General features: G+C 42.8%; 1 protein-coding gene and 1 long non-coding RNA gene across 11 annotated transcripts in view; both read left to right on the top strand.

Annotated features, from left to right (window-relative positions):
- The first annotated feature begins 2,939 nt into the window (after nucleotides 1-2,939).
- On the top strand, nucleotides 2,940-3,202 carry LOC116674225 (uncharacterized). Its single transcript, XR_004328014.1, has 3 exons — nucleotides 2,940-3,017; nucleotides 3,055-3,115; nucleotides 3,177-3,202. It is a non-coding gene; the product is annotated as an uncharacterized LOC116674225 (long non-coding RNA).
- A 13,845-nt stretch (nucleotides 3,203-17,047) lies between these two features.
- tns1a (tensin 1a) overlaps nucleotides 17,048-24,828 on the top strand; it is a 92,084-nt gene continuing 84,303 nt past the window's right edge. For 3 of the 10 annotated variants that reach the window (XM_032506809.1, XM_032506815.1, XM_032506810.1), the window contains exon 1: nucleotides 23,890-24,142. In XM_032506809.1, coding sequence (XP_032362700.1) covers nucleotides 24,062-24,142 — 81 coding nt within the window. In that variant the 5' untranslated portion in view covers nucleotides 23,890-24,061. Of the gene's footprint in view, nucleotides 17,370-23,883; nucleotides 24,143-24,828 lie in introns of those variants that run through there. The other 7 variants (XM_032506819.1, XM_032506820.1, XM_032506812.1 and 4 more) reach the window with 7 other exon arrangements.

Genomic DNA, 24,828 nt, shown 5'->3' on the forward strand with positions numbered 1-24,828 from the left:
ATCCTGAGGATGATGAATCACTGAGCATTATTCATGACCTAATGCTAAATGACAGGCAACGTGCCATTTAAAAGCTGCGTTAGGTATTACCTTTTAAAGTTTTAGAAGCAAGCATTTCTGATGGGACTAAAAGACACGGTGAAAAACTCAGTCTGAGATAATCACATTGAGAAGGTCTTGAGCGCAGGTTTGCATGTGAGGAAATTGAAAGTCTGTACAATGTGAGTACCACCCTCGGTGTATACCTGAATCGTGTAAAAGCTCATATCAGCGCAGGTACATGAAAACTGTCATAAGGTGAAATGAATAGTGCATGCCTGTGACTGTGTGTGTGTGTGTATCCTGTAGGGATCACAGTGTCAGTGCAGCTTCATTAATCTCCAAGCATCATGGGACTTGTCTGAACTCTAAAAGAGGGCTGCAGAGAACAACTGGCCCCCCGGGGAGTCACTTCGTTTACCCTCTACACGCTCAGGTCAATTCTCATATCACAGACTCTTCAACTATACAATGTCAAAGCCTCCAGTAGGCCTGAGAACACAGAGCCGCTGCTGCCAATCTGCACAGAATCTGTGTGTTGTGCGTATTTGCGTGTGCGTATTTGTGTTTGTCCATGAGTGAAGAGTGATAAAAGATGAGCGCCGCATATTAGACAATGACACATTTTTTAGCAGTATGTGGGTCATACTGAATGTGCATGATTTCTCGAAGTAGCAAAATGCAACACTGTGCCACGACTGTTTCATAAATATTTATTTCCCCTCAATATTGCATAGGAAAGCACATATACTGATTGCATTACAAAACGTACTGCTATAACTATTTTGGGACTCGCATAGAGATACTGGATGATTGTGGATGTGTTTGAATGTCACCCTGCTCAAAGACAATGAAAGGGAAGATTTGTTTTTCACAGCTTTGAACATGATGGCCGAAAAAAAGTGAGATTCAGAAGAACGCATCAGTCGCTGTAAAAGTCAGGAAATCAGTCACGGTCCAATCAAATCTAATCAGGTTTTCCTACCCTTTTGAAAGCAATGCACTCCACACCACAGAATTGTCCTGAGTGGATTCACCACAAACGCTACTCCCAACAGAAAAGAGGTTTTCCTGTGTGGAAGATGTGTGGGTAAATAGATGGCACTTATAATAAATTAGCCTGGGACGTATGTAACATAACACGTTTGGCTTCCATGCTGCTCTGATCCAGCTAGTCCTCCATGATCATCATCATCATGGCGTACACTGACAGCTTTGTTTCATGACATTTACACCACAGCCGCAGGTGGTTAGATAAAATGTTGAGAACATTGTATCAGATGAAAATTTGCCAACAAACTGTACTAAAAAATTTTGGGCAGCTCTTGAAATGGAATCACAAGTGCTTTGTGACACTTGTTTTTGATGTGGTAAACTCATAGTACAGTACAACCGCAAGTCCCTGAAATCACGGAGCTCAAGATGACACTGTAAGTTGTTATTGGCTATTGGTTTGAATAATATATACACACCAATTCATGCGATATCCCACAAAAATGACAGTGACCTCTGGCAGGTCACATGGCGACCGGTCACATGGCATCTCATTTAAAAAGTAAAAATAAAGATGTGTTTTCATTTGTTAAAGTTTTCTGCATTTCCATGTTTGAGTCTCTGATCCAAGCTCCACGGCTTCCATCTAAACTTCACCCCCCCCACTCTTGCTACTGCCGAGCTGGCACAAAAATGGTGGTGCACTGCTGCTGGTTCTCTCCTCTAATGAGCTTGCTGTAACATTTAAACCTTGTTTTGCGCCCCTGGTTCCTGGCATCGGGATAGAAATACCAGGACGGCCAGTCTGTCAGTGTTAAATCAGACACCAGGCAGATGCCAGCAGCCAACTTGGTCCACAGAGGACCATGGACCTCTACGATTAAAAATGTCATACATGACTAAGCTGCTGTGCTGTGCTGTGCTGTGCTGTGCTGTGCTGGCCAGGCGGTCCTTTTCACAATGGCTCTCATCAAAAACTGCTTGTCCATTTACTGTATATGTTTTCATTTGCACAGCAAATGGGAAAATGTTGGCCGTGCTGATCCAGGGAGATTCCCCCCCCCCCCCCTGCAAGCTGAGGGCATTCGGACGCCATTTATCCTGAGTTTTGCTTTTTATGGCGCAGAGCGTTCAATATGCGGTCCTGCAGTGTTCTTCAGCCCGTACCATGTGTAATAGCAGTAGACTCTGCTGATGATGTTGTCGTTTTGAAACGCACTGGCTCTGCTCATCTATGATATGTGTGCCAATTGACATCTAAATGCCTTTAGGATTTTTACTTCTTTCTTGTTCCAGTATCGCATGAAGTCTAGCAGGACAGGAGGTGTAAACAGGTTACGGACGTAAGGTTTGTGATGAGGCTCAGGCCCCATGTTCCCCTGGTGACCGGCGGAGCCTGTGTTTTAATGCTCCTCTGCGCGCTGTGATCAGCAGATGCATCAGAGCGATGATGACGCTACGAGTAGAACAACACTGTGTTTATTGGGCTACAGGCCCGGCTGCTGTGCAGTGCTGGCAGAGAGCAGTAACAGGAGCTGGGGAGGGGGCTGAGGTGTGTGTCTTTGAGAGAGGTTAAAAGCAGCAGTCCTCAGAATGTAACTATCACAGTCATTATACTGTATTTGTGGAGGAACTTTCTATAGAAGGAAATAATGTCATTAGGGCTCGGAAAAAATGTGGGTGTTTATCAGGGAGGGAGGCTCTGATAAAAGACTTGATGAGCAGTATTGGAAGTGTAGGATCTGGCGGTGTTGTAGTACTCAAGATTCGTCTTGGTCTTAAGATTGGTCTCGAGACCACTTTTTGAAGCATTTTTACTCAGTCTCGGATAAAGAGCGGTCAAGACCACAACTGCAGGTACTGCATATCACTATATTGGCTCTGCATTGTCTAATTGTATGTGACTTCATCTTTACTGTGATTGGATGTAGAACTTCCTGATTCAAATTCAACCAATAACTTGACTAATTTCACATACGAAATTTGTTACGGTTGACCCCCTCTTCCCCGCCCCTTAACAAGCACTCCCAAGAAAGTGAATGCGGGAGACAGGAGAAGCTCTGGCTGTCCGGCTCTGGTCTTGGTCTTGACACAGTCTTGCCCTGCCTTGGTCTTGGTCTTGTCTCAGTCTTAACTCCACAAAGTCTTGGTCTTGACTTGGTCTTGATACACTCTGACCTTGATTGGGGTGGTGCACAACACTGGGATCTGGTGTTTTTTAAGCTTTCCCCTCATGATTTTGGCCATTCTGTTTTCATCGGTTTCTACAAATGGAAGAATGGCAGTAATGGATTAATGCAAAACTGCTATAGGACCCTTCTAATATCTTCTATAATTAAAGAATTACAAATGGTGAGACATATATGCTTATTTGTTTAGGAAAAAAATCATGGCTGCCATCACATAGTCAAAATTCAGGGAATAGCCAAAACCAGTAGGCTTCATCCTCTTTTATGGAAATATATCCAATATTTGTTGAGGTATTTCAGCCTGGACCAGAGAGGTTGAATGACTGACTGACATTGAGTGGCTAAAATCTACCTCATTCTGAATCAATTACTATGGATTCTTTTGCAGTGAATAGTTTTTATTCCTATTTTACAACATGTACTAGTAATTGCATTAGATATAGCTCGATAGAAGATAGATAGAAGAGCTCATCCTCATTGTGGTCCCTCGGTTGGGGCCACCAACGGCTATGGGAAAATCCCAAAGCTCACTGCAGAACTGTATCAAAGCCTCGGTGGATCTTTTGTTGACCTTCATGATCAAGTAACTGTACAATAGCCCGATTCCTCAGCCAAGAGACTGTAATAAAGCTAATGGAGCAGGGAATAGATGGGGGGAGGAGACCAGCGATGCATAGGTTCCCTGCCCAGTCTTCTTTGCGAGGCATATAGACCACACGTATGCAACTTCTCCTCATCCACGTCTGCTTTTCCATGAGCTCTCCCATTTCTCTGTTGCTTTCCCGCTCTCTCTTCTTTTATGTCTGCATAATCCTCTTTTTTATGACTCGTTCATACTCCCGGCTTTCTAATCGGGATAATTAGGCTTATCCCTTGTCATTTCTTTCCTACAGAAGATGTTGGAATACGTAAATACTGCTACTGTTATGTTATCAAAATCATCAAAATATATTTAAAGGTTGTATTTTCATGACAATGGTGAAGGTTGAGGTTTATGTTTCATAATGCTTTACATAGTCCTGAAACAAAGTCAATTTTAGCGACAGCTCCAGACAATGAGATGAGAATGCTGCATCATAGGGTCCTGCTCAGCTTTGCATAAGTTATAACCTGACTCTTCTTATTGTTTCTCCTGGTTGTGATCTTGAATCATCAGTACTCTAGGTCAATAGTTTTAGAAATATCCAGAAGGTCTGTCTTTTCAAATGTGCAGACCTTTTTTTTGCAAAATTCTAATGGAGTACAATGGGGGATGTTTCCAAAGAGACACTATCAGTGTATAGACCAGATCTTAAGCAATGTGTCCCAATTTCTATTACTTTTCACAAGATGATCAATAATTCTCTTCGTAAGCAGTTCAAACAGAAAAACATGTGTTGTTTTTTTTTTGCAAGGATCTTCACCAAAATCTGAATTTTAAACAGGGAACCAACATCTGGCTTGGACACTCAAATGAGTTTATGACTGGATTTATTTAATGAAGCTTTAGCATTGCAACTTGTATGTTCATGTCAAAAATCATTCAAAAATGTAAATGTATAGGCATCACTTTCTCTCCTGCCCCAAGTCAAAGCCTAAAATTATCCCATTTCCCTTTTTCAATTGTTTAAAAAACAGAACTCAGCACTCAATGAATGGACTTAAGCTCGACATGTTTTGCAGTGCAGCATTGCTGAACGCTCATGCTGCGCAGCATCCGCAGTAACAGTTAACAGGATTAGGCATGGCTTACATAAACATCTCCCATGGCAACAGTGTACGGACGCAAGGCAAAGGCACGGAGAGAAACCGGAAAACATCATCATCTGATCAGCTGACTGCATGATGTTTAAAGCCATGTGTTTCCTGTGCATGCAAAATGTTTCCATTTCAGCATCTTTAGTCCGATATTGAGCAGTAACTCCAACCACCATCAATTCAATCAGGAGAGACGTGTTTGCAGATATGCAAATAACATTTACTGGACAGCTCAAATAAAGTGTACTATACAAATCTTTAGTACATCTATATCTAGGGGTAGAGAACCATCAGACCCCCCCCCCCCCCCGATGGATTCTAGACACCAGTAGTGGCGACAAAGGAGCCCGGAGGCTCTGGACCGGTCAGCTGGAGTAGATGACTGGAGGTGGAAGGGGAGCTGATAGCAAAGGGAGAAACCGATTTTTTAAAGCAGAGTTTTGACTCTGTGATTGGCCCTTGCCATGGTGTAACAATTCTGATTGGTTAAGAAGGAAGGTGAACGCCTCCAACAGCTGATTCGAATTAGGTAGAGAGCATTGATTAAGAGTGTGGGCTTCCTGAAAGGATTTCCACTGAGATACATTTCAACCAGGAGAGACTAGTTGCAGATATGCGACAGTTATACACAGCATGATAAAATATACATTTATTATGATAACAGCTGACTTGATTTAGGAGTGCATCAATTAATAGGTAGGTCTTCCTGAAAGAATTTACGCTGAGCTACAGTTCTGGTCACTAAAAAGTACAAAGTAAGAAATTAAGTAATTCATATTTGATACATTTTGGATATTTTATACAACTTTTTAAATGTATCCCTTTAACGTTTCAATCCAAAAGACTGCAGCTCAAATGCTCTTTGTGTGGCGTCTGTACAGTTTGTGTGTGTCTTTGTTTGTGTGCGTCAGTGTTTTACGGTCCTGTCAATGTTGTGACACTTTGCCAGCGATGCCTGAAGCTGTGTCCCGTTGGATATACTAGGCCTTTGGAACGGTTCATTTCCCATAATTCCCTCAGGAGAGACACATTGCTCACTGCCTCTCATGGCTTTGGCTTTGAAGGAGAGCAGAGGTCTCTGCGACTCTTGCTGTTTTTCCTCAAAATGTCTCCACTAATATCTGGGAGGCATTTTCTGTCCATGAAAGAGGTCATGTTTACCAAAGGGGACAGGGGAGAATTTAGCATTTTGACTTCTTATCTGGCAGCATTGTTCTTTGCTAAATGTACAATGATGTAATCCGATGTAAAAAAATATAACTGGCTGTTCAGACATTATAATTATAATTTTCAACATTGATATAGTCGTATTCATGTAGTTTGTATGAATCCTTTTAAATCAGTGAACTCAAACTTACATTTAAAAACAAAAAAGTGAGTTCATGCTAACACACACAAATGTACATGTACACATGTATACCCCTGTATTAACACAAATGCACATATTTACAGTTTCGTGCTTAAGGGAAGGTTGAGCCGCCATCCCAAACCAGACCAAAACCAGTTAAAAAAAACAAAAAACCCACTAATGATGCATTTCACTTGAATAAAAGCAATTTTTAAGCTTAAAAAATAAGCAAATTTGAATTGTTGACATACAGCAGTTTTGGCACATACATATTGGAACGGTACCCAGGGACAATAACAAGGAAACAACATGGACCTCTCAGATAATTCGTCCTTTCAACCTCCCTCTTTCCTTGTAGTTGTCTCACTTCATCCACCTTCAGTCTCTACTGCTACCTTCATCCGCTCCCTCTTCTCTCCTCTCCATGTGTTGCTGTCTCTGTGTCCTTTCCCATTTGTCCCTCTCCCTCTTCTCTCTGCCTCTCAGCTGAGATAAGGAGATTTAGAAGGAAGGGAACGGCCCCAATGCTTGACAAGTGGGAAGTGTTCTGCCTTTGCTCATTTTTTTCTGTCCATTGAGAAGCAGGCCGACTTCGGTGTCACTATAGAAATGTCATTGTGTTTACTTTAGTATTGGCCATATCCAGCATGATCTCATCTCTCATACTGGTTGGCAAAACAAATTCTAGGTCTGTAGATATGTCCACACAAAGGATATATTTGAGGAAAACATGAAGCAACACTTTGGCTTTCACATCATAATTGTGTGGTGCACAAGCTTGAATCCTTGCAGGGTGTCACTAGCTATCATTATCAGACTTCAGTGTTGTATAAATTGGTATTTCTCACCTCATTGGGGCTCTGAAACAAAGGATCTGTTCTTGAAAATGTTACTTCATAGCAACTAAGTATTAGCGAGAACTATATTGCCAAGGAGTGTTAATTTTCATCACTATAGCCCAATAATTGGACTCCAGATTGGTCCGGACAGATCTTGGCATCTTGCCTCTGCACAGTAATTGCAGGGATTAAAGCATTTTCTTGTGAATGGCTTTAAGCATGTGAAGAAATGGGCCGTTCTGCTCTGCCTGGTCTTATACAATCTGAAATATTCTGTGATTATCCAGAAGAAATTCACTCTCTCCTTTCGTTCTCTTCCTTTGGTTTCATGGTTATTTTCTCTCATCTTTATGCTCGGCACTGCAAATCGCTCCTATCCTGATATCACATTGCCGAGTCTTGCTTTACAGATAAACTGGATTGCGGTTGAACTGTCGCTTTGCCTTACAGTACAACAGAGTCAGTATTTAAATCCATAGCTGTGATTGGTGATAAATGTGTATAATTAGACTAAGTAAGGGCTCATAGTCTTCCTATCGATTTCTTGGCTCATTTAGGGAATTAAGGGGTCTGCAAATTCCTCAGGACAGCAGACAGGACCAGGGGATTAGATGGAGAATTTCCCGTCTTTCATGGAGCAAAACTCGCCTTCCTACATGTGCTTACAGTTATTTGTGATTTGAAATAATTGGGAGTAAGATGCACACAGGGTGCCAGACCAGCTGCCAAAAGTGAACTAATTTAGGCAAATTTACTATATATAAAGTAAATCTTTGGAGAAAACCCAACATTTTTACTAAGACCATTTGTCATGGCTCAAGATTTTCTTTGTCCTGTGCCGCTAAAAAAAAATCCAAATCGTGAATCAATCACATCTGTAAATATGTCTCTCTGACATTGTAGTTCCCGTACTATTTATTGTTTCCGCCACCTCTGAAGGGAGAGTATATGATCGGAACACTGAATTCACCTTGAGATGTCTTCCCTGGCACTGGTGTGTTTGTTGACCGCGAGGGGGTCTTTAACCTACATAGGTAGCTACATTAGCGGGGCTAAAAGCATGCCACAAACCCTACTGGAAAACAGCCAAGTCAGCAGCGGGACGTGAGCAATGAGCTGGGTGTTCGGACATAAGGGGGGGGGGGGGGGGGGGGTGGATAGTTTCCCTCAGGATCTTTCCGAGCTAGTTCCAAATGAAAATAGCCACAATCCTGCTGTTGTGTTCCAGGCACACATCCCGTGATGGCCAGAAGGAGGACAATAGATTTTTTTATGATTGTCGTGCTGGATTTTTTATGTATTTCACACATCAGAAACATTCCAATGACAAAACAACATTTAAGAAAATGACATTTTCTTTTTCACTGTTTGGTTTATAGTACATTTATGTTGACTGTGTTTGCTTTGCTTGGGGGGGGGGGGCAGTGAGGTAACCTTGGTGACAGCTTTGCTGCTAACCAAGAGTGGTAGTTTCCTTCACATGCAGCATGTTTTAAAGCGGTTAAAGTGGTTTCAAAATAGCATAAATAAGTCGGTCTAGTTGTGAGGAAGCTAGACAAATGTGTCCCATTTGTGTTGGGATGTATTACATTTTAAACAGCCAGCGACAGGCTTCCTTTTTTAGCTTTCTATATCTGTGTGGGTATCTGGCATCACTGATAACTGCATTTCTTCTGATGACAATTATCACCCTGCTGTGCTGTCTATATTTCAGTTTCTGTCAGGCCCAAAAAGCCAAGCAACCTTTTCCCCCTCGCCAACGGCTGGAGAAGGTGAAAGCCGCATGGCGCGGATGATTTAAAGGAAGAGAGTGGAGAGTCAGGGGTCGATTCTAATTTGGCCACAGACTGCAGCTGATTGCGATGATAACGGTGCTGTTGAGTTGCATTACGCTGCTGTCGTCTAGCTGATACCTGATTACAGCTTATCAGGGGCATTTACATCGCTGATTACCTTCTGCCTGCTGCAACTGAACCTAGATCAGCTGTCCTTATCCAGACTGTGGGACAGTAACCACAAGGAACGCTTGAAAATAACAATAATGTATTAGCATTAAATGTCGTTAATAGGGTTATGCAAAGAAAAGTCTCAATGAGAATGAAAATACAAACACTTTATAGAAAACAACACGTGAACATGTGAACACGTCAAAAAATGTAAGAGAAATGAAAGTTATAGTGATAGAAGATGCTCTTATTACGGAAAGATTGTAGTTCCTACTTGTGGCTCTTGACCAATGAGAACTTTTGCCATTCAAACAATGACATTTGCATAATAAGTGTAAGTAAAATATAACACACGTGTAGATTTGTTTCTATTGCTGTTGGTAAGATTACACTTAATTAATCACTAAAAAGGAAAAGAAACATCAGCAATCAGATAATCAGGCAGAACACTAGCTATACATATTTGGACGTGATAATCAATGCAAACTAAAATATCTGTTGTAAACTTCCTTTAAACCTCCAAATAAAGATATTGATAATCTGTTTGTTTCCAACCTGTCTGACTCCTATTTAGCACGCTGCATCGTCCCACATCCCAGCCATTACTTACTCTCGGAGCTTCTAAAAACAACATCCTAGCTCAAATAAATCTGGAATTGTCCTTTAACTGCACCTTGGAATGTAAAAATAAATAAAATAAAAAATGCAAGTGAGTAGAAATGAATCATGTTGCTAAGGTCCTGAGAGAGTGTAGATCCACTTCCCTGTCAATAACATCATGACCACCCCTTCCCTCTTGTCTTTCCTTCTCCCTTGGGGTCGGAGGAAAGGTTGAAAGTCGCTTTGTGTTTGTGTGTGTGTGTGTGTGTGTGTGTGTGTGTGTGTGTGTGTAAATATGTGTGTTTTGGGGGGAGGGGACTAGACATCACTGTATAACTGAGTTTCCCTTGGCAGCAGGCCCCGGAAGTGTCACCGCTCATAGACCTGCACTCTAAGCGCGTCCAAGTGCTTCCTTGTCCCTGCACATAATTTGCTCCTGCTAAAGATGAACCTGTCACCTGGAGGGTTTCCCAAGCAGAGATGGACTCCATATGAGGGCCATACAAAAGAATGCTCATCTTGCCTTTTCCTTAGCACCACTTTCAAGAAATAATAATGATTTTGACAATAATTATTAGTCAATTGTAGCTTCAGAAAAAAACTGAATTAGTTTAAGATCACTGAAGTACAATGATCCAGTGTCCCTGGGAATCACTGATCAAAGCACCTTCACTTAATAGACTGAATCATTGATCCCAGGCCATAAGGGTCACCTCTGTCTCTGCAGTGCTTTCTCTTGGATTAGATGTGATGTAGAGGGACACTTCTGAAACGAGGGTATTTCATTATTATGCATTACTATGTATGGCAACCCTGCACCCAGGAGTCAGGACTGGCATGCCTGCAGCGTAAGGGCATGGGAGGTTGTTTTCTGTGTGCTTATGCATGTGTTTCAGAGTTTGAGATGTGCACTTTCACTGCAAAATATATTCAAAACAACTATTTGTCCAGTTGCAATGTCATTGATGCCAAATGATTGGTTTTGGATTGGTATGGGTCTCAAATGTGTCTTTGTTATTGATATGTGTCTTTTGCATGGGCAGTGGAACAAAGGAAGAACACAGAGGTTATTCCTGTGTAGTAAAGAAAGAGGCTAATACCAAGAGAAAATGGCAAAAAGGAGACACCTGTAACAAAAGAGTCTAAATGGATGAAAGGAGAAAGTGAAAAGGGAATATAAGGGAGAGAAGTGGAAGGCACATGAGTCTGCATGTTAGTGAATGATGAGGTGTGTGATGGGACCTAATCTGCTGTCTGCTCAGTACAGTGCACACTCTGTGCTCTGAATGTGAATGGGATGCTGGTGCAGAAAACTAAACTCCGCACCTCCTTCTGTTTTCTCGTTTCTCTTGCAGCTAGGATGCCAGGCTGTCCAGCTGTCAATCACAACCATGACCAGGCGGTCTCCATCGGCGGTTCCCATGACATCAATGCCAGCCTGCAAACTGTAGCGGTGAGCTGCTTTTACACCTGGAATGTTGCATTTTTAGTACATCTTTTATCCGTTAATTTGCTGCATTCGTGAAATATAATGAAAAGCTACATGTGTTTTGCTTAGACTTTGCTAGCAACATCCTAGGGCTGTTCCATTATGGAAAAAAAAAAAAATCATAATTCAAATTATTTTGGCCAACAGTTAGGATTATGATGATGACTTGTTGACTTTTGGAAAGATGTTGCAATTTTTTACAAAACCGTGACAACTTTAACCTTAATACATTTCCCATTTGAACATTTGTTTTTCATTCAGAAAACAAGACGAAATAAGAGTTTACTTGCAAAACTTACTGTCACAATTATGTTTTTCTCAATTATTCTGTTTTTGGGATCATTAGGAGCCAAAATTGTAATGATCAGTAAAATTTCAATTAACTGCTGGCTCTACAACATCCTGCATCATCTCCTGCAGTGACATTTTGCTCAAGAACATTTTAAAGGAAAAGTTTGACATTTTACTCACGTACATACATATATACATACAAATACATGTATTCAAGGAAGATTGATATCACCCTCACATGTGTATGCCAAGTATGAAGCTAGAGCTAGAAGCCAGCTAACTTAGCTTAGCACAAAGCCTAGAAACAGCAGGAAACAACTAGCCTGGCTCTGTCAAAGGTAACAAAATCCACCTACCAGCGTCTCTAATATATATGGGCCAGTTGCCAGACATCCAGCGAGGCTCCAGGAAGTTACTAGTCCCAGCCAAGAAATAGTCTGCTCCATAACCCCCGTAAAAAGGTAAATTGACAATTTTACACTTGTTTTTGTACTGATGAAACAAACAAGAACCTATTTTGTGACCTTTTGTACAGAGCCAAGCTAACTGTGTCCCCCTGTTCGCAGTCGTTATGCTAAGCTAAGTAAACCAGCTGCCAGTGGCGTTCATCTTCTCATCTCACTCTTGGCAAGAAAGCGAGTAAGCGTATGTCCAAAAATGACAAACTATTCCTTTTTAAATACAGTGGGGACAGCATTAGTGCTTTCACTTTTTCCCCACTCAGCTTGTTGTACAAGTGCAGTACTACTAGTAGTAGTAGCCATTTATTACTCCCAGAATGGAAATTACTTTATAGAACCCATCAACACAAAAGTAAGAAGACTATACACATATACCAGCATGTCTATAGTGAAGTCAAACAAAAACATTTGTGTGTATTTTCATCAAACTGGGAACTCATTTGTCCATCCCTCCTTTGAATCAACAAGGCATTTAATAGTATGTATAAAACATTCATGACAATCTTTGTTGTGAGACGCATTAGCTCAAATTAAATGTACTCAGATTTTGTTTGCACATGATATGACAATTACATAAGCTTGCTCTGGGCAAATGAAAACACTGGAGAAGGGAGTGTGCAGGTGAGGCTCTCCGCCCCGGAGGAAGGGTCATTAGGAGTCCTCATTGAAACAGAATTACAACGTTAAACAACATTAAGGGACAGGATTTAATGTCCGACTATTATAGTGAATATTTCAAACAGAGCATATATTTGGATAGCAGGGAAAATAGCTAACACTTGATGTATGTTGATAGAGGAACAGAGGATGAATTGCAGAGGATAACGTTGGAAAGTCCCTGTTTTTGTGCACTCGGTGAAACATGATAGATTCTAAACCTGCTGCAGATGACAGGGGAAAGGCATCGAGGTAGAAGTTTTTGTTGGCAGCCTGCACTTTTTCACGGGGGTTTCCAGTCAAACGGATAGGCAGTGTGACAGGCCAGTCCATAGAAGTCAGCAGTGATTATGCAAGTTGCTTATGCCTAATGAGAAAAGGTCAGCGCATTGCCAAGAGAGTGGGACACAAGCCCAGCCTCACACTGAGATGTACAGCACACACTGCTGTAGAAAGCTGTGCAGTACAAAAACATATTCCTCTTTCGCCTGCGTGAAGTAAAATGTCCTCTTTAAAGAGAAATATCACTGATACGAACAAAATACCTCCCCATCTTATGTGTAATTTAATTTTTCTACAACCTCATGTAAAATGCCACCTGTTCCATATCTAAATAGTTAACCCTCATGTTGTCATGTTGTCAAATTGACCCGTTTTCCTATATCAATGTTCTTTTTAATTACCCAAAATAACATGATTGATTCCACACAACGCTCTTTTGCAAGTACAAATCTCTACTTTCATTCATTTGGGGCGTCTTATTCAATTTTCAACCTTTGGATAAAAATATTAAAGTGGTTTTGAAATAGTATTGAATAAAAGTTGACATATTCCAGTTTGTGATTATACATCAACACACATTCCTTTTATTTTTAGTCTAAATAATTCCTAATTTGTAATTAGTGTTAGTTAGTGTCAAACGTCCAAAAAAGTGACAACCATTGGAAAAAAACGTCAAAAGTGTTGAAAAAGAAACAAAAACATTAGAAAAAGTTCTTAATTTTGATAAAAAGCGTCAATTTTGTACACAAACACAAGGGTTAAAAATATATGTATGTATGTATATATATATATATATATATATATATATATATATATATATATATATTGTGTGTGTGTTGCACCCCTTGCAGGGATCCAGTTCAGCACATCCACAGGACATCATCAATACTGTTGACATAAAGGAAAAATACACTGTCTGCTTTGCATTTCTGAGCCAAGAATAGACGTGTGATATTCCGTAGATTTTGTTTCTATAGCTGCCAGATCTAAAACGTCAAGGGTATACAGTGTGTCAGGTTTTGGTGTTGGTCCGTGAGACTCGGACACGCATTCTTTCTATGGAGCTGCCATTTTGCATCAACATCATCCTGACATCCTACGTCGATCGTTATAGTACGGGAAGATATTTCTTGTTTTCCTCTAACAGCATCCTTAGTTGACCAGAATTCAATGCCGCCATGAGACGTAAAGGATTGTGTGTGCACATGCCCATATGCTCACTTTTGATTGAAAGCAACAAGTTCAAACCCATGTTTGAGGATACTGAAAGGCATTCTGGTAAATGTAGGAATTTCTCTAAATATATTAAATTCAAGGCATTCATACCTAGTGATCCTGTGATTTAAGCTTTGGTATATTCTGTACACACAGCTTCTATTGCATGAATGTCCTTCCTGGGAGAGGGATCCCTCCTGTTGATCTTCCGGAGGCATCTCCCATATTTCCTAGTGTGTGTGTGTGTGTGTGTGTTGTTGGGGGGGGGCTTCCATGAATGTTACTCCGGTGTCCCCATCAGACCGTCATTACAGGACTTACATGTGATAACAGGTGGTTGTAAATCTTTTCCCGTGTCGGTTCAAAGAGGGTCCGTGGTGTCGAATGTCAGCGTCCTCCTGGATCTTTCCCCAGACGTGCTGTCACCCGTCATGGCGTGTTGTTTGCAAACAGATGATGTCTTCTGTTTCTGGGGCTCTGGCAGTCTTGTCCCCACGGCCTTTTCCGTTTCACCAATTCAGCGTTTATCACAGCTGTTGCAAGTGATGTTGTAATACCCCCCCCCCCAGTGGGCTGTTCTGCCTTTTGGGGGTGTACCAACAGAGATTGTCAGGTGTTGAAAGCTTCTGATAGGTTCAGTATTCCATGACCAAAGCCCTCTACCTTTTACATTTTACACCTCTATATTTAGAATATTAACCAAAGTTATGTGTCCCCAAAGGTCCACAATCCTGGAATGTCCAAGATCACAGTTGGAAGGCTGCATTGTCCCTCTCATCACATACTGGAAGTATGTTAATATGCTTCATTATATATTAGGTGTCATGTTCTTTTTTACTCAGTGCTTCTGTGTCATTAGCTACTAGGGGAGGATCCCTTGCTCAGAAGCATCTCAGTACTTTTTTTCTTACCTAAATGTCAAACGTTTTTAATATATTTGATGACATTGGATTTCCATTTGTTCAGTCATTCATTCAATAGTTGTTGAGCATGAGCAATGCACAGCATAGATTAATTAATTACATTGCACGCGTGTATTCCGACTATCTGCAAATGCATTAGATGCTTTGTTTTCAAGAAACATTTACTAAGCGAGCCGTTGACGACTCCGTTGCATATATGAATAGATGATGTGCTGGGTTCATATCCTGATATGTGCACTGAATGCAGACTTCATTACATATAGTAATATGAAGAGTGGCTCTGATCAGAGCAGTCGATATAAATAAATATTTGTTGTTGTTTTTTCCATTCTGAACACGTTTCCATATAGCCAAACCATTTCTGTTTATGTTACCCTAAACACAACACCCCCCCCCCCCCCCCCCCCTTCAGGCTAAGCTAGCTCTGGCTGACAGAACAGCATCCTCTCTACACTTTATCTCCCTCGCTCATTGCTTTGATGTGTTGTGATTGCGTTGGTGTGGCGGTGGTGTGCTGGTTAGGAGGGTTGGGATGGGAGTGTGAGTGTGTGTGTGTGTGTGTGTTGGGGAGGGGGGGGGGGGGTTATAGCAGAGAAAAGCGTTCTGCAGTGAAAATGTGCTCCCACTGAAGCGTAGAGAGACTGCAGCACAGTGAACGAGCCTGTGCACCACCTGCAGTCGTGTGTGTGTGTGCATGAGTGAGAGAGAGAGAGAAAGAGAGAGAGAGAGAGAGAGAGGGAAATAATCACCCAAGACACAATGATTCAACACCTCGCTCCTCTCCTCTTCTGTCATCCTCCATCCTTTCTTTATCTCCTCCCTCCTTCTCTCCCTTCGACCCAGTTCTCCACACACACTACAACCATCTCACCCTGTGCTTGCCTTGCATTCGCCTTGCACTGTGACGGCTGCTGATGTCTGTTGGTGTGCGTACATTGCGCATGCTAGTGGTGGTGTGTGTGTGTGTGTGTGTTCACAAGTATTCTCTGTTCAATATTCCCAAACCCCGTGTGCCTCTCCTTCTGCGACTTCTGCTGCCTTCCTTTTTGCCGTTCTTGACCAAATCTTGACTCCTCCATTCACTCTTTCAGCCCATTCCGTTGCTCCTCCACCTCTCCCAGTGATCACTACTTGATGCGCACTTTCCTTCATGCGCACGTCGGCGTCTTTTCTTTGGAGACACCGGCTTCAACTCTGAAATACAAACACGGAATGAATTCGCTCAACGTCACTGTCATTCTCAGCAGAAAACCTATTCTGTTTTCCATCTTCCCCCCCCCCCCCCTCTCTCCAACTGTTATGTTCCCAGTCATTTCTCCTTTTCTCCCCCCCCTCCCCTCCCCTCCCCTCCTCACTCTTTTGCTCCCCTCCTCCCGCGCTGCCTGAGTAAGTGCTGCAGCATCAGTGCATGTGTGTATGTGTGAGAGAGAGCAGCGAGAGAGAGAAAGAGATGAGTGTGTGTGAGCGGAGTGTGTGAGCGCGAAGCACCGGGGATCCTGAGCCTGGAGCGGAGCAGTGTGACGAGAGGGGGGGCTTTTCTGCCTGTGGATGTATGTGCCAGGACAGCAGGGTTCTTTTGGGTTTTTTTTGCAGGGGAGCGTACATGAGCGTGGATGTGTGTGTGTGTGTGTGTGTGTGTGAGAGAGAGAGACAGGGAGTGTGGGCATGCCAGCGTGGGTGTGTGTATGGGTAACAGTGTCGTCGATCAGCGACGGACTCTTCGCGTTATGCAGCCGACGGTGCTCATCACACTTTGAGGACTGACTCATCTAGACCGGGCTGTGGAGACAGAAGAGACGAAAGAGAGAGAGAGAGAGGGAGAGACAGATGGATGCAAGGACAGAAAGACAGTTTTAGGCTTCTTGATGCTTTGGGTCCCTCCAGACCGTCCAAAGGTCTAGTCCATTTGTTGGGACGCCAGTATCTTCACACCGGCCCCCCCCCCCCCCCTTGTCCCTCTCAAATTGGAATCGCATACACATTGCAGACAGGTAGCCCAAATTGCCCCCAAAAAAAAACAGTGAAAGGAAAATAAATTCACAGTCGCCATCTCCTCTGACTTGAAGGAAGGTTTTCATTTCACTTCTGCTCCACGGAGTAGGACAAGAGGGTCTTCTGTTTCTGCGGGTCTTTTTTTTTTTTTTTTTTTTTTTACGCTTGACATCGTTATTTTTTTTAGGGGGGGTGGGGGGGTTGCAGAATCCACTCCCAGCACCGAGGGGGGGGAGACAAGAGGCTGGCAGACGAGACGGGACAGACGCACGCATGGCTCGCCTCAACTGGTGCCTGGCTGCCGTCATCAGCTGGGGCAAGTTCCTCTTTGCCTGCTTCTTTCCTCTGCGGGGTCCAAGCGAGACAAGGTAAGCCTTCGCAGAGGGGAGGGGGAGGGGGGGGGGGGGGCTGGTAGGTTTGCTGGGAATGGGAGACTAAGCTGGATTCAATGGACGAGTTCTGCACATGTCGTCTGTCATGTCTCACTTCAGCCCCACGCAGGGGGGGACCTTCTTCTACAATAAATGCCAAAAAGATGCATCTGGAATTCTCATCCTGCATGAAATATACATCAAGATGGGCCTCAATCATACCACTCATCCATTGCATGCATATTGCCGGTTTTACCTAAACCACCAATATGACGTAGTTGTGAAAAGGAGCCTGGCGACTGGTTGTGGACCATGGGTTTTTGGAAGACCAAGTTGGTGTCCCTCTAAGTGCTGATTCAAGGTCAGTGTTCCATCTCCAAGTGGTGTCCAGGCTACTAGATGTGCTACTAGAGCCAGGGACTTGCAGCACCCACCCGGAACAATTTGCACCTGGTACATAGGGTCACCTTGCTTTCGGAACTGCAGAAATGTAATGCACCATTATTGGGGGTTTGCGTATCCCCATGAAAGAGCTCTTGATTCCTCCCATTCATCTCCTGCCATTGCACGTCACGCTGCATTTGTTCGTTTTTGATGAGGCTCGCAAGTCTTTCATCTCTGTGCCATGTTCTGATGGTCGTATGGCACATGTGTACGAGCAACAAAAAGGCCAAACGGAGTTCATTGAATCCTTATCAGCTGAACGCACACTCTGCTTCTTTGTCTGTTTCCGCCGAAGCCAATGTTATTAGCAAAACCTGGAGCCCAATTTTAGCTTTCTTTGCTTTTCTCTAGCAGATAATCAATCATATGGAACAAAATATATTTCCTTTGACACACACATATACCAAAGTGAGGACACCAGAAGGGGACTGAGATGATCCTCAGATGAATAGGGATGAGTGGAATCATTTTTGGAGTTTTTTTTTAATTTTCCCCTGCCTTCTTGTTGTTTATAATGCCATGAGCCTCTCTTGTGCAAATAGAGACCTTTTTCTCATAGCAGTTGTCCTATGGCAGGATACACTGACCAAATCAGCCTAATGCACTGCACACTCAGCAGTTTAAAAAAAAAAAAAAAAAAAAAAAAAGAATCTGTCCCCTTGTGAGATTATTATCATAAAGTAAAGACCTTTTGGGACTTTCGTGTGCCCTCTTGTCTTTCGTTTTCATCCTCATCGTTGACAAAATTTTGAAAATTGTGAAAAGCTCCGATCCTGAACGTAGATGTCAGTCAGGGAAACTTGAGTGTTGCAGTGCTGTGAGGACTGCGAGCTCTCTGCTGTGGCGTAGGAGAAGCGTTTGGGCAGCAGTGGTGTTGAAAAGTCTGGTGCTGATGGGATTTTTTTTGCCTGTGGTGACGCCGTAGCGTGCAGTGCTGCAGCCGCCCGTCTCTTCAAGCCCCAACACCCTCACACCAGCACCGACACCAGCAGCAAACCCCCCCCCCCCCCCCCCCCTTGTGCCCCCCCCCCCGCCCCAATGCCGCAGCTTCTTATCTCTACACCCCCTCTCCATCCCACCACACTCTCCATTGTCGCACTCTCTCGTAAATGTGTGTGGACCTTGTTAGTGCCTTTGCAGACACACACACACACACACACACACACCACACACACCACACACACACACACACACACGCTCATTATATATCTCCTCGACCCTATGCAATGAAAACCCCTAATCCATTATGTTCATTCAATCCCAGCTTTTGCTCAGTCTGGCCTCTCAGCAATGGCTTTTTTTTCTCTTCAATCTAGAAAGAGGAACTTCCTTTTGTTTGAATTTTTCTCACCAAATGAATGTTTTTGCACCATTTTTCAAATTGACCCAATGCATGTTGTAATAGAGTGAGGTAGCTCAGGTGTATCTTCAAGTTGTGTACTTACACTGTAAAATGGGACTTGTCACCAGGGATGTAATGTACCCTTGTGGTACAGTTAGGCACGGTCTACATTTATACCCTTGTTCCTTGTACCTTGGAAGGGACATTTATAAAGCCCCTGTAATAAAAATGTTATTTGTTTAATGCAAATATCAGATTTTTGTCTATATTTGAGTCCTGATGTTCTTATTTCATAAGATCATTTCAACTTGCTTTCAGTGAACTTGTTTGAAGGTGTTTTCTAAAATCAAATTTCTTGATTTCTGCGTAGCAACCTGCCTTAAACTTTCTTGTTTCGCAACATAGACACTAATTTCTAGAAAACTCTCAAATATGGTCCTATTCCAAGCAACAATACACTATAACTTAAAAAGTGTAGATTCACGTTCAAAGAAATCAAGATGCACAGCATATGCCTTCCCCAGTGCTATGTAGTATATAGCCAATATACTGCATGCAACATGTAGTCTGTTCCACATATGAGATCACTATCAAAATGTAGCAAATGTCTTTCTTTCATTCTTTTTTAATCATAAGGAATTGCAACATAGGATTTTACTGAATAAGTTCTCACCATTTGTTTCTCCAAACAAGGCCGCAATTTGGCTGATCACCAATCTGCCTTTTAACCACTGTTTAAAAAAAAAAATACAAATTGGACTTGGTATTAAATGAGGATTTTAGACTTTTTGCAGTGTACATGACAACCTTTCAGTCTGTTGTTGCTCTGTTGCTCCAGCTGCAGCCCTAGAGCCGGTCACGTGACCGACTGGGAGGTGAAAGTGGAGAGGTAAAGCTCTGTGTCTTCCCTCCAAGGACCGCTGTGAGGTGTTCAGTTTCCATGGCAACGCCGCTCACACAGTCCCCACATGATACGGCCGGGTTACAACAGGAGATGGGCTCGGAATATTGTTGGCATGTGCGTGTTTGACTGTGACTGTGTGGTGGTTTTGTAAGAAGGAGGCAGAGGGCTGATGTGTAGAGGTTTTCTCCATGTGTGTTACTATGGTGACACTACGGAAGGATAACCCTCTTCTCTCCTCTACTGAATTCCCTCTCATTCTCACATCCTCTCTCCTCTTCTCTCCCATTCATTTCCTTTCTGTTTTTTTGTTTTATTTCATTGAATTATCTCTCCTTTCCTCGTGCTTCCTCTCTTCTTTTATGTTTTGTTCCATAATTTTTATTACGTTGAATTTCCTCTTGTGTCCTTTCATCTGCAGCCCTCTTCTCTATCCTTTTTTCTCTAATGTAGTTTCCTCTATTCTTGTCCCTTTTCTTCTTCTCTCATCTTCTTCTTGTGTCTTGTGTACTGCCCTTTCCTCTCCTGTCTCTCCTTTATTTCACTGAATTTCCTCTTGTGTCATTTCATATCCTCTCATCTCCTTGTAGCTTTTCCTCTCTTTTCCATCTGCTACTTTTCTTATATTTGATTTCATTTCCTCTGTTCTCCTCTCCTCTATGTTGCTATCTGTTTCTTTCCTTTATTTTGTGTCTTCTTTCCTCCCGTCTCCTCTTCTCAGCTCTCCTCTTCTCTGTATTTTGTAAACCTGGCCTCCCTATTCATTTAACTAATGTCCCCCAGGGCAGTATATTCACATCAGGCAGCACTGCAGACAGCTAAAAGAGAAGAGGGTGATGGGAAACCTGTCCGCTGAATGGCTCCTTATTCTCTCCCTCTAGATTGCCTCTCCAGCATATGCATGAAAACCTCATTCATTGCTTGTTGTATTTATCACATGCACCCACCTTACCTTCCACGTTGAGTAATGCCGTCCGACTGTGGCGAGCGGTGTGGAGCTACCGTGCCCAGAGAATTGCAGATTTGTACCCTGAATGGCTAGCTGTATTCTGGCCCAGCGTTCAGCATGATGGATGCCTTGTTATTTTAGCATTAAAGCTTTAATGTGATGGATTCTCCCGCGACAGAAGAGGAGACTGCAGAGTCAATGTGGAATACTTAATACTATCAGTTTTTTTTTCCTTCTCTTCCAGCTCAGTTTTTTCGTTAAGCAGTAGATCTATTACAACCAAAACGTTTCAACATCTTGGGTGGGGTTGTGTTGGTGGAGCTGGTGGTCAAATAGCACTCTCTCATTGCATCTCAGTGCATTTTGCAGCATATGTATCAAAGTCCCCCCAACCTTTAAGTACAGGGCTGCTAACATCATTAGTCTGGGATTACAAAAGTGGGGTGTGTGTGTGTGTGTGTGTGTGTGTGTGTGTGTGTGTGTGTGTGTGTGTGTGTGTGTGTGTGTGGGGTGTGGCTGGTGCCTGCCTGCCTGCCTGCCAGTGTGTTTTCAGTGAGTTCTGGCATGTTGCATTGGGAATAAGGGAATAAGAACCTGACCTCACTGTGCAAAAATGTTGTACTGAGAAAATACACCACTCCCAATAGAAGACCCAAAATCAATGCTTTTTGCAGGTAGTAAATAGTCCCTTAAATGGCCATCCTGGCTGCATCCAGACCTGAAAACAGCATGAGATGCATGCATGAGCTGTATGTATATTTATGTTGTTACCCATCTGCAGAGACTGACTGAGGGTTGGTTGGAGGCCACTAGAGGCTGCTAGCAACCCAGTTTAGACCAGTTAGCTGCAGGGAGAAAGTGGTTGCCATGTCTTAAACACTGACACCAAATCCATTTTAAATCCAGTCCAGGAGTTAACGCGACTGCTACAGTACAACCAGCAGCAATCCCCCCCCCCCCCCCAATGCATCCACACTGTGCTCAATGCTTACATTATGTTAATAGAGTGCACAGAGAGGGAGATACACACACAGATTATGTGTCAGGTTAGCCTATGGATTGAGGTAACTGTTACAGTGGAAGTGATGGAGTGCAGCAAAGATCAATAGAGGGTGTTTTCTCAAAATGAATTGGCTCTTAGCCCTTTATGGATCTGACTGTGGAGTGATGTAATATGCCCGCATCGCTGATATAATGTTGATTCAGTGCTGTACTTATAGATGTACACATGCACAGAGCAATCTCTAACACGTGTGTCTGGGTATGTTTGAAGACATGCATGGGAAGTATTTTTGCATATGCACACATATAGGATTCAAAAGACATATAATGATATACATGTACACAGGGAGATTATAAAAAACTGTTAAATTTGACACATAGTATGGTATAATCTTTATAATGCTATACAGTACTTCACCATATGTTACATTATGTTCAGTTCACTCATCATGAGCCTGACAAAGCTGTTTTTTAATGTCTTCTGTGGGTCTGTGGCAAGCTTTAAAGTGTCTGAGAAAGTAACCCTGATGATGTCATCAGGGTTATTTCTTCTTGGGCTTGGAGACTAAACATTTCTTACTGAAGGCCTGAGTTACAAACTGAACCATGGAGTGTGAAAGACGTGGGCTTCACCAGACAAAGAGGTCTTACGAATAAAGCTATTGAGTTGCATTAAGGCATGTGTAGGATCCAGTGTTTGAAGAGCTTTACTCATACTACTAGCTAAAGGTCAAGATATCTCTGACAGTTTTGGCCTTTCTTTTTGTTATATGTCTCTTGCAAGTGTACTAACTTTACGGAAGTGTAATTCTGAATAGCTGAAGTTAATTGTTTCTTAAGGACTTTCTGAAGAAGTAGTCAGTTTTCTTGCAAAACATAAAGGACGGCACGGCTTTTTCTGCAACAAGAGTAATGCGCGTGTTGCCATGTGGTCATTATTGTGCGCATATGTGCACATGGCCTTTCTGTGAGTGTGTACAAGACTGCATGTGCATCTGTGTAGACAATATATGTACACCACAGTGATGAGCTCAGCTCTGTTTTCTACATGTTTCCACCAGCTACTGCAGCAGGGACCTGTTGGTTTTTCATTGTCTGGTCCGGCCACTCAGCTGCGTCACAGCAGCTGTTGAGTCCTGCAGATATTTTGAAGTAAGAGTAGAGATCTGGAAACGGGAAGGGGTTGCCAATAAAAAATTGAAGTGACATTAGCACAGACATGAGGGAGCATGCTTGCACTGCAAAAATAGGGGTGTCTAAAAACAAGATAAAAACCCCAAATCTGAGGGAAAAGGTACTCAAAACAAGTGAAATGATCTGTCCATGCAGGGAGATAATTTCACTTGCCAAGCTTGCTTGATTTAAGATTATAGTGTAAAGTTTTAAGTGTAAACACTTAAAATAAGAAATTCACTCTTAAAACAAGATACAGTATCTAACACTTCTAAAACTAAGTTTTTTTTTAACCTTGTTAGAACCAAATAATTCGCAGTGTGCAGAAGAGAGTTGGAGGGGAAGATGCAAGAGAAGCCAAGAGGGTGGACGGTGGTCAATAGTTGTGTGTGTGTGTGTGTGTGTGTGTGTGTGTGTGTGGTGTGTTGTGTGTGTGTGTGTGGGTGTGTGTGTGTGTGTTTAAGGGGTAAAAGAGAGAGGGAAAGGAGGGGCTAACAAGGATCATTTGAGGAAAGGGACTTTTGGGAGGGAGAAAAATAAAAGGCCAAGACTCACCTCCCCCTTTTCCTCCATGGAATAAAGTTACCACACTTCAGAAGGGACAGAAAGGAGACTGAACAAGAGGGAGAGAGAGAGAGGGGAAGAGAGAGAGAGAGAGAGAGAAGGACCTGGAGTGGAAGAGATAGAGCAAGCAAGAGAGAGCGGGAGCTCACATGCGGGAGACTGACTAAGGCCATCAGAGAGAGAAAACGAGAGCAGCCTCTGTGCACCTCGCATGTCTGGCATGGATCTGTGTGGCCCAAGCCTGCGTGGAACCGCCGGGAATTTCTGGGAACACAGTGGATTTTTGCCGTGAGCGCGGAGTGACCTTTTTCAGGATGCCCTCCGTCTCTCTGTCCCTGCCCTCTGCTTTGGCAGGGAGGGCCAGGACCTGGGTTTGCCTCTCCTGCATGTTTTGGGTAAGGACTGACCGACAGAGATTTACAGTATGCAGGTGCTCAGCAAAAGGTCATCATGGAAAAGTATGTCGATTTGTTTTAGAAAGGCAACAAAAAATGCTCCGTTTTGGACGCACAGGCAGATTGTATGGCATGAGAAGCATAAGACTACATATAGCTGTAACTAAACTTACTTTAGTTTCATTTCTGAATGACCCGATGGCTTTTTTTCTGCTCAAATGTTCCAAATGACCTTCCATGGTGTTGTCAAGTGGGCGGTTATGTTTATCTGTGAAGTGTAAAGAGATTGGTCACTGATACCCTTTGAAATAACACAACAGCACCACTGTTGCTTTTAACTCTTGTATGTGTTTGATGTCTGGAAATTGGATAATTAATTTTGGTTAAAAGTTTACTCCAGCCTCACGCCTTTTTAACCAAACTGGAGATAAGATATCCCCAAGAACATCCTTATCCTTTGGTCACTTGAGCTCAAGTTCGTATTTGTCGTTGATGAGAGCGTGGCCTGGCCAGTGTCCAATCTATCTCGACTCCATTCCCTTGATCCTTTCAGGACTTGTCTAGCTGGCTGCTCCGTTGCGGTGTGACGTGTGTTCGCATCGGCGCGTTCTTGCATCGAGCCCACGCGGCCTCGGCACTAGGGCTATTTCTGGTTTCTCTTGTATAATTTAATCTGCTGCCGCTTG

Source organism: Etheostoma spectabile, chromosome 24 (genome assembly GCF_008692095.1).
Source record: "Etheostoma spectabile isolate EspeVRDwgs_2016 chromosome 24, UIUC_Espe_1.0, whole genome shotgun sequence".
Lineage (NCBI taxonomy): Eukaryota > Metazoa > Chordata > Actinopteri > Perciformes > Percidae > Etheostoma > Etheostoma spectabile.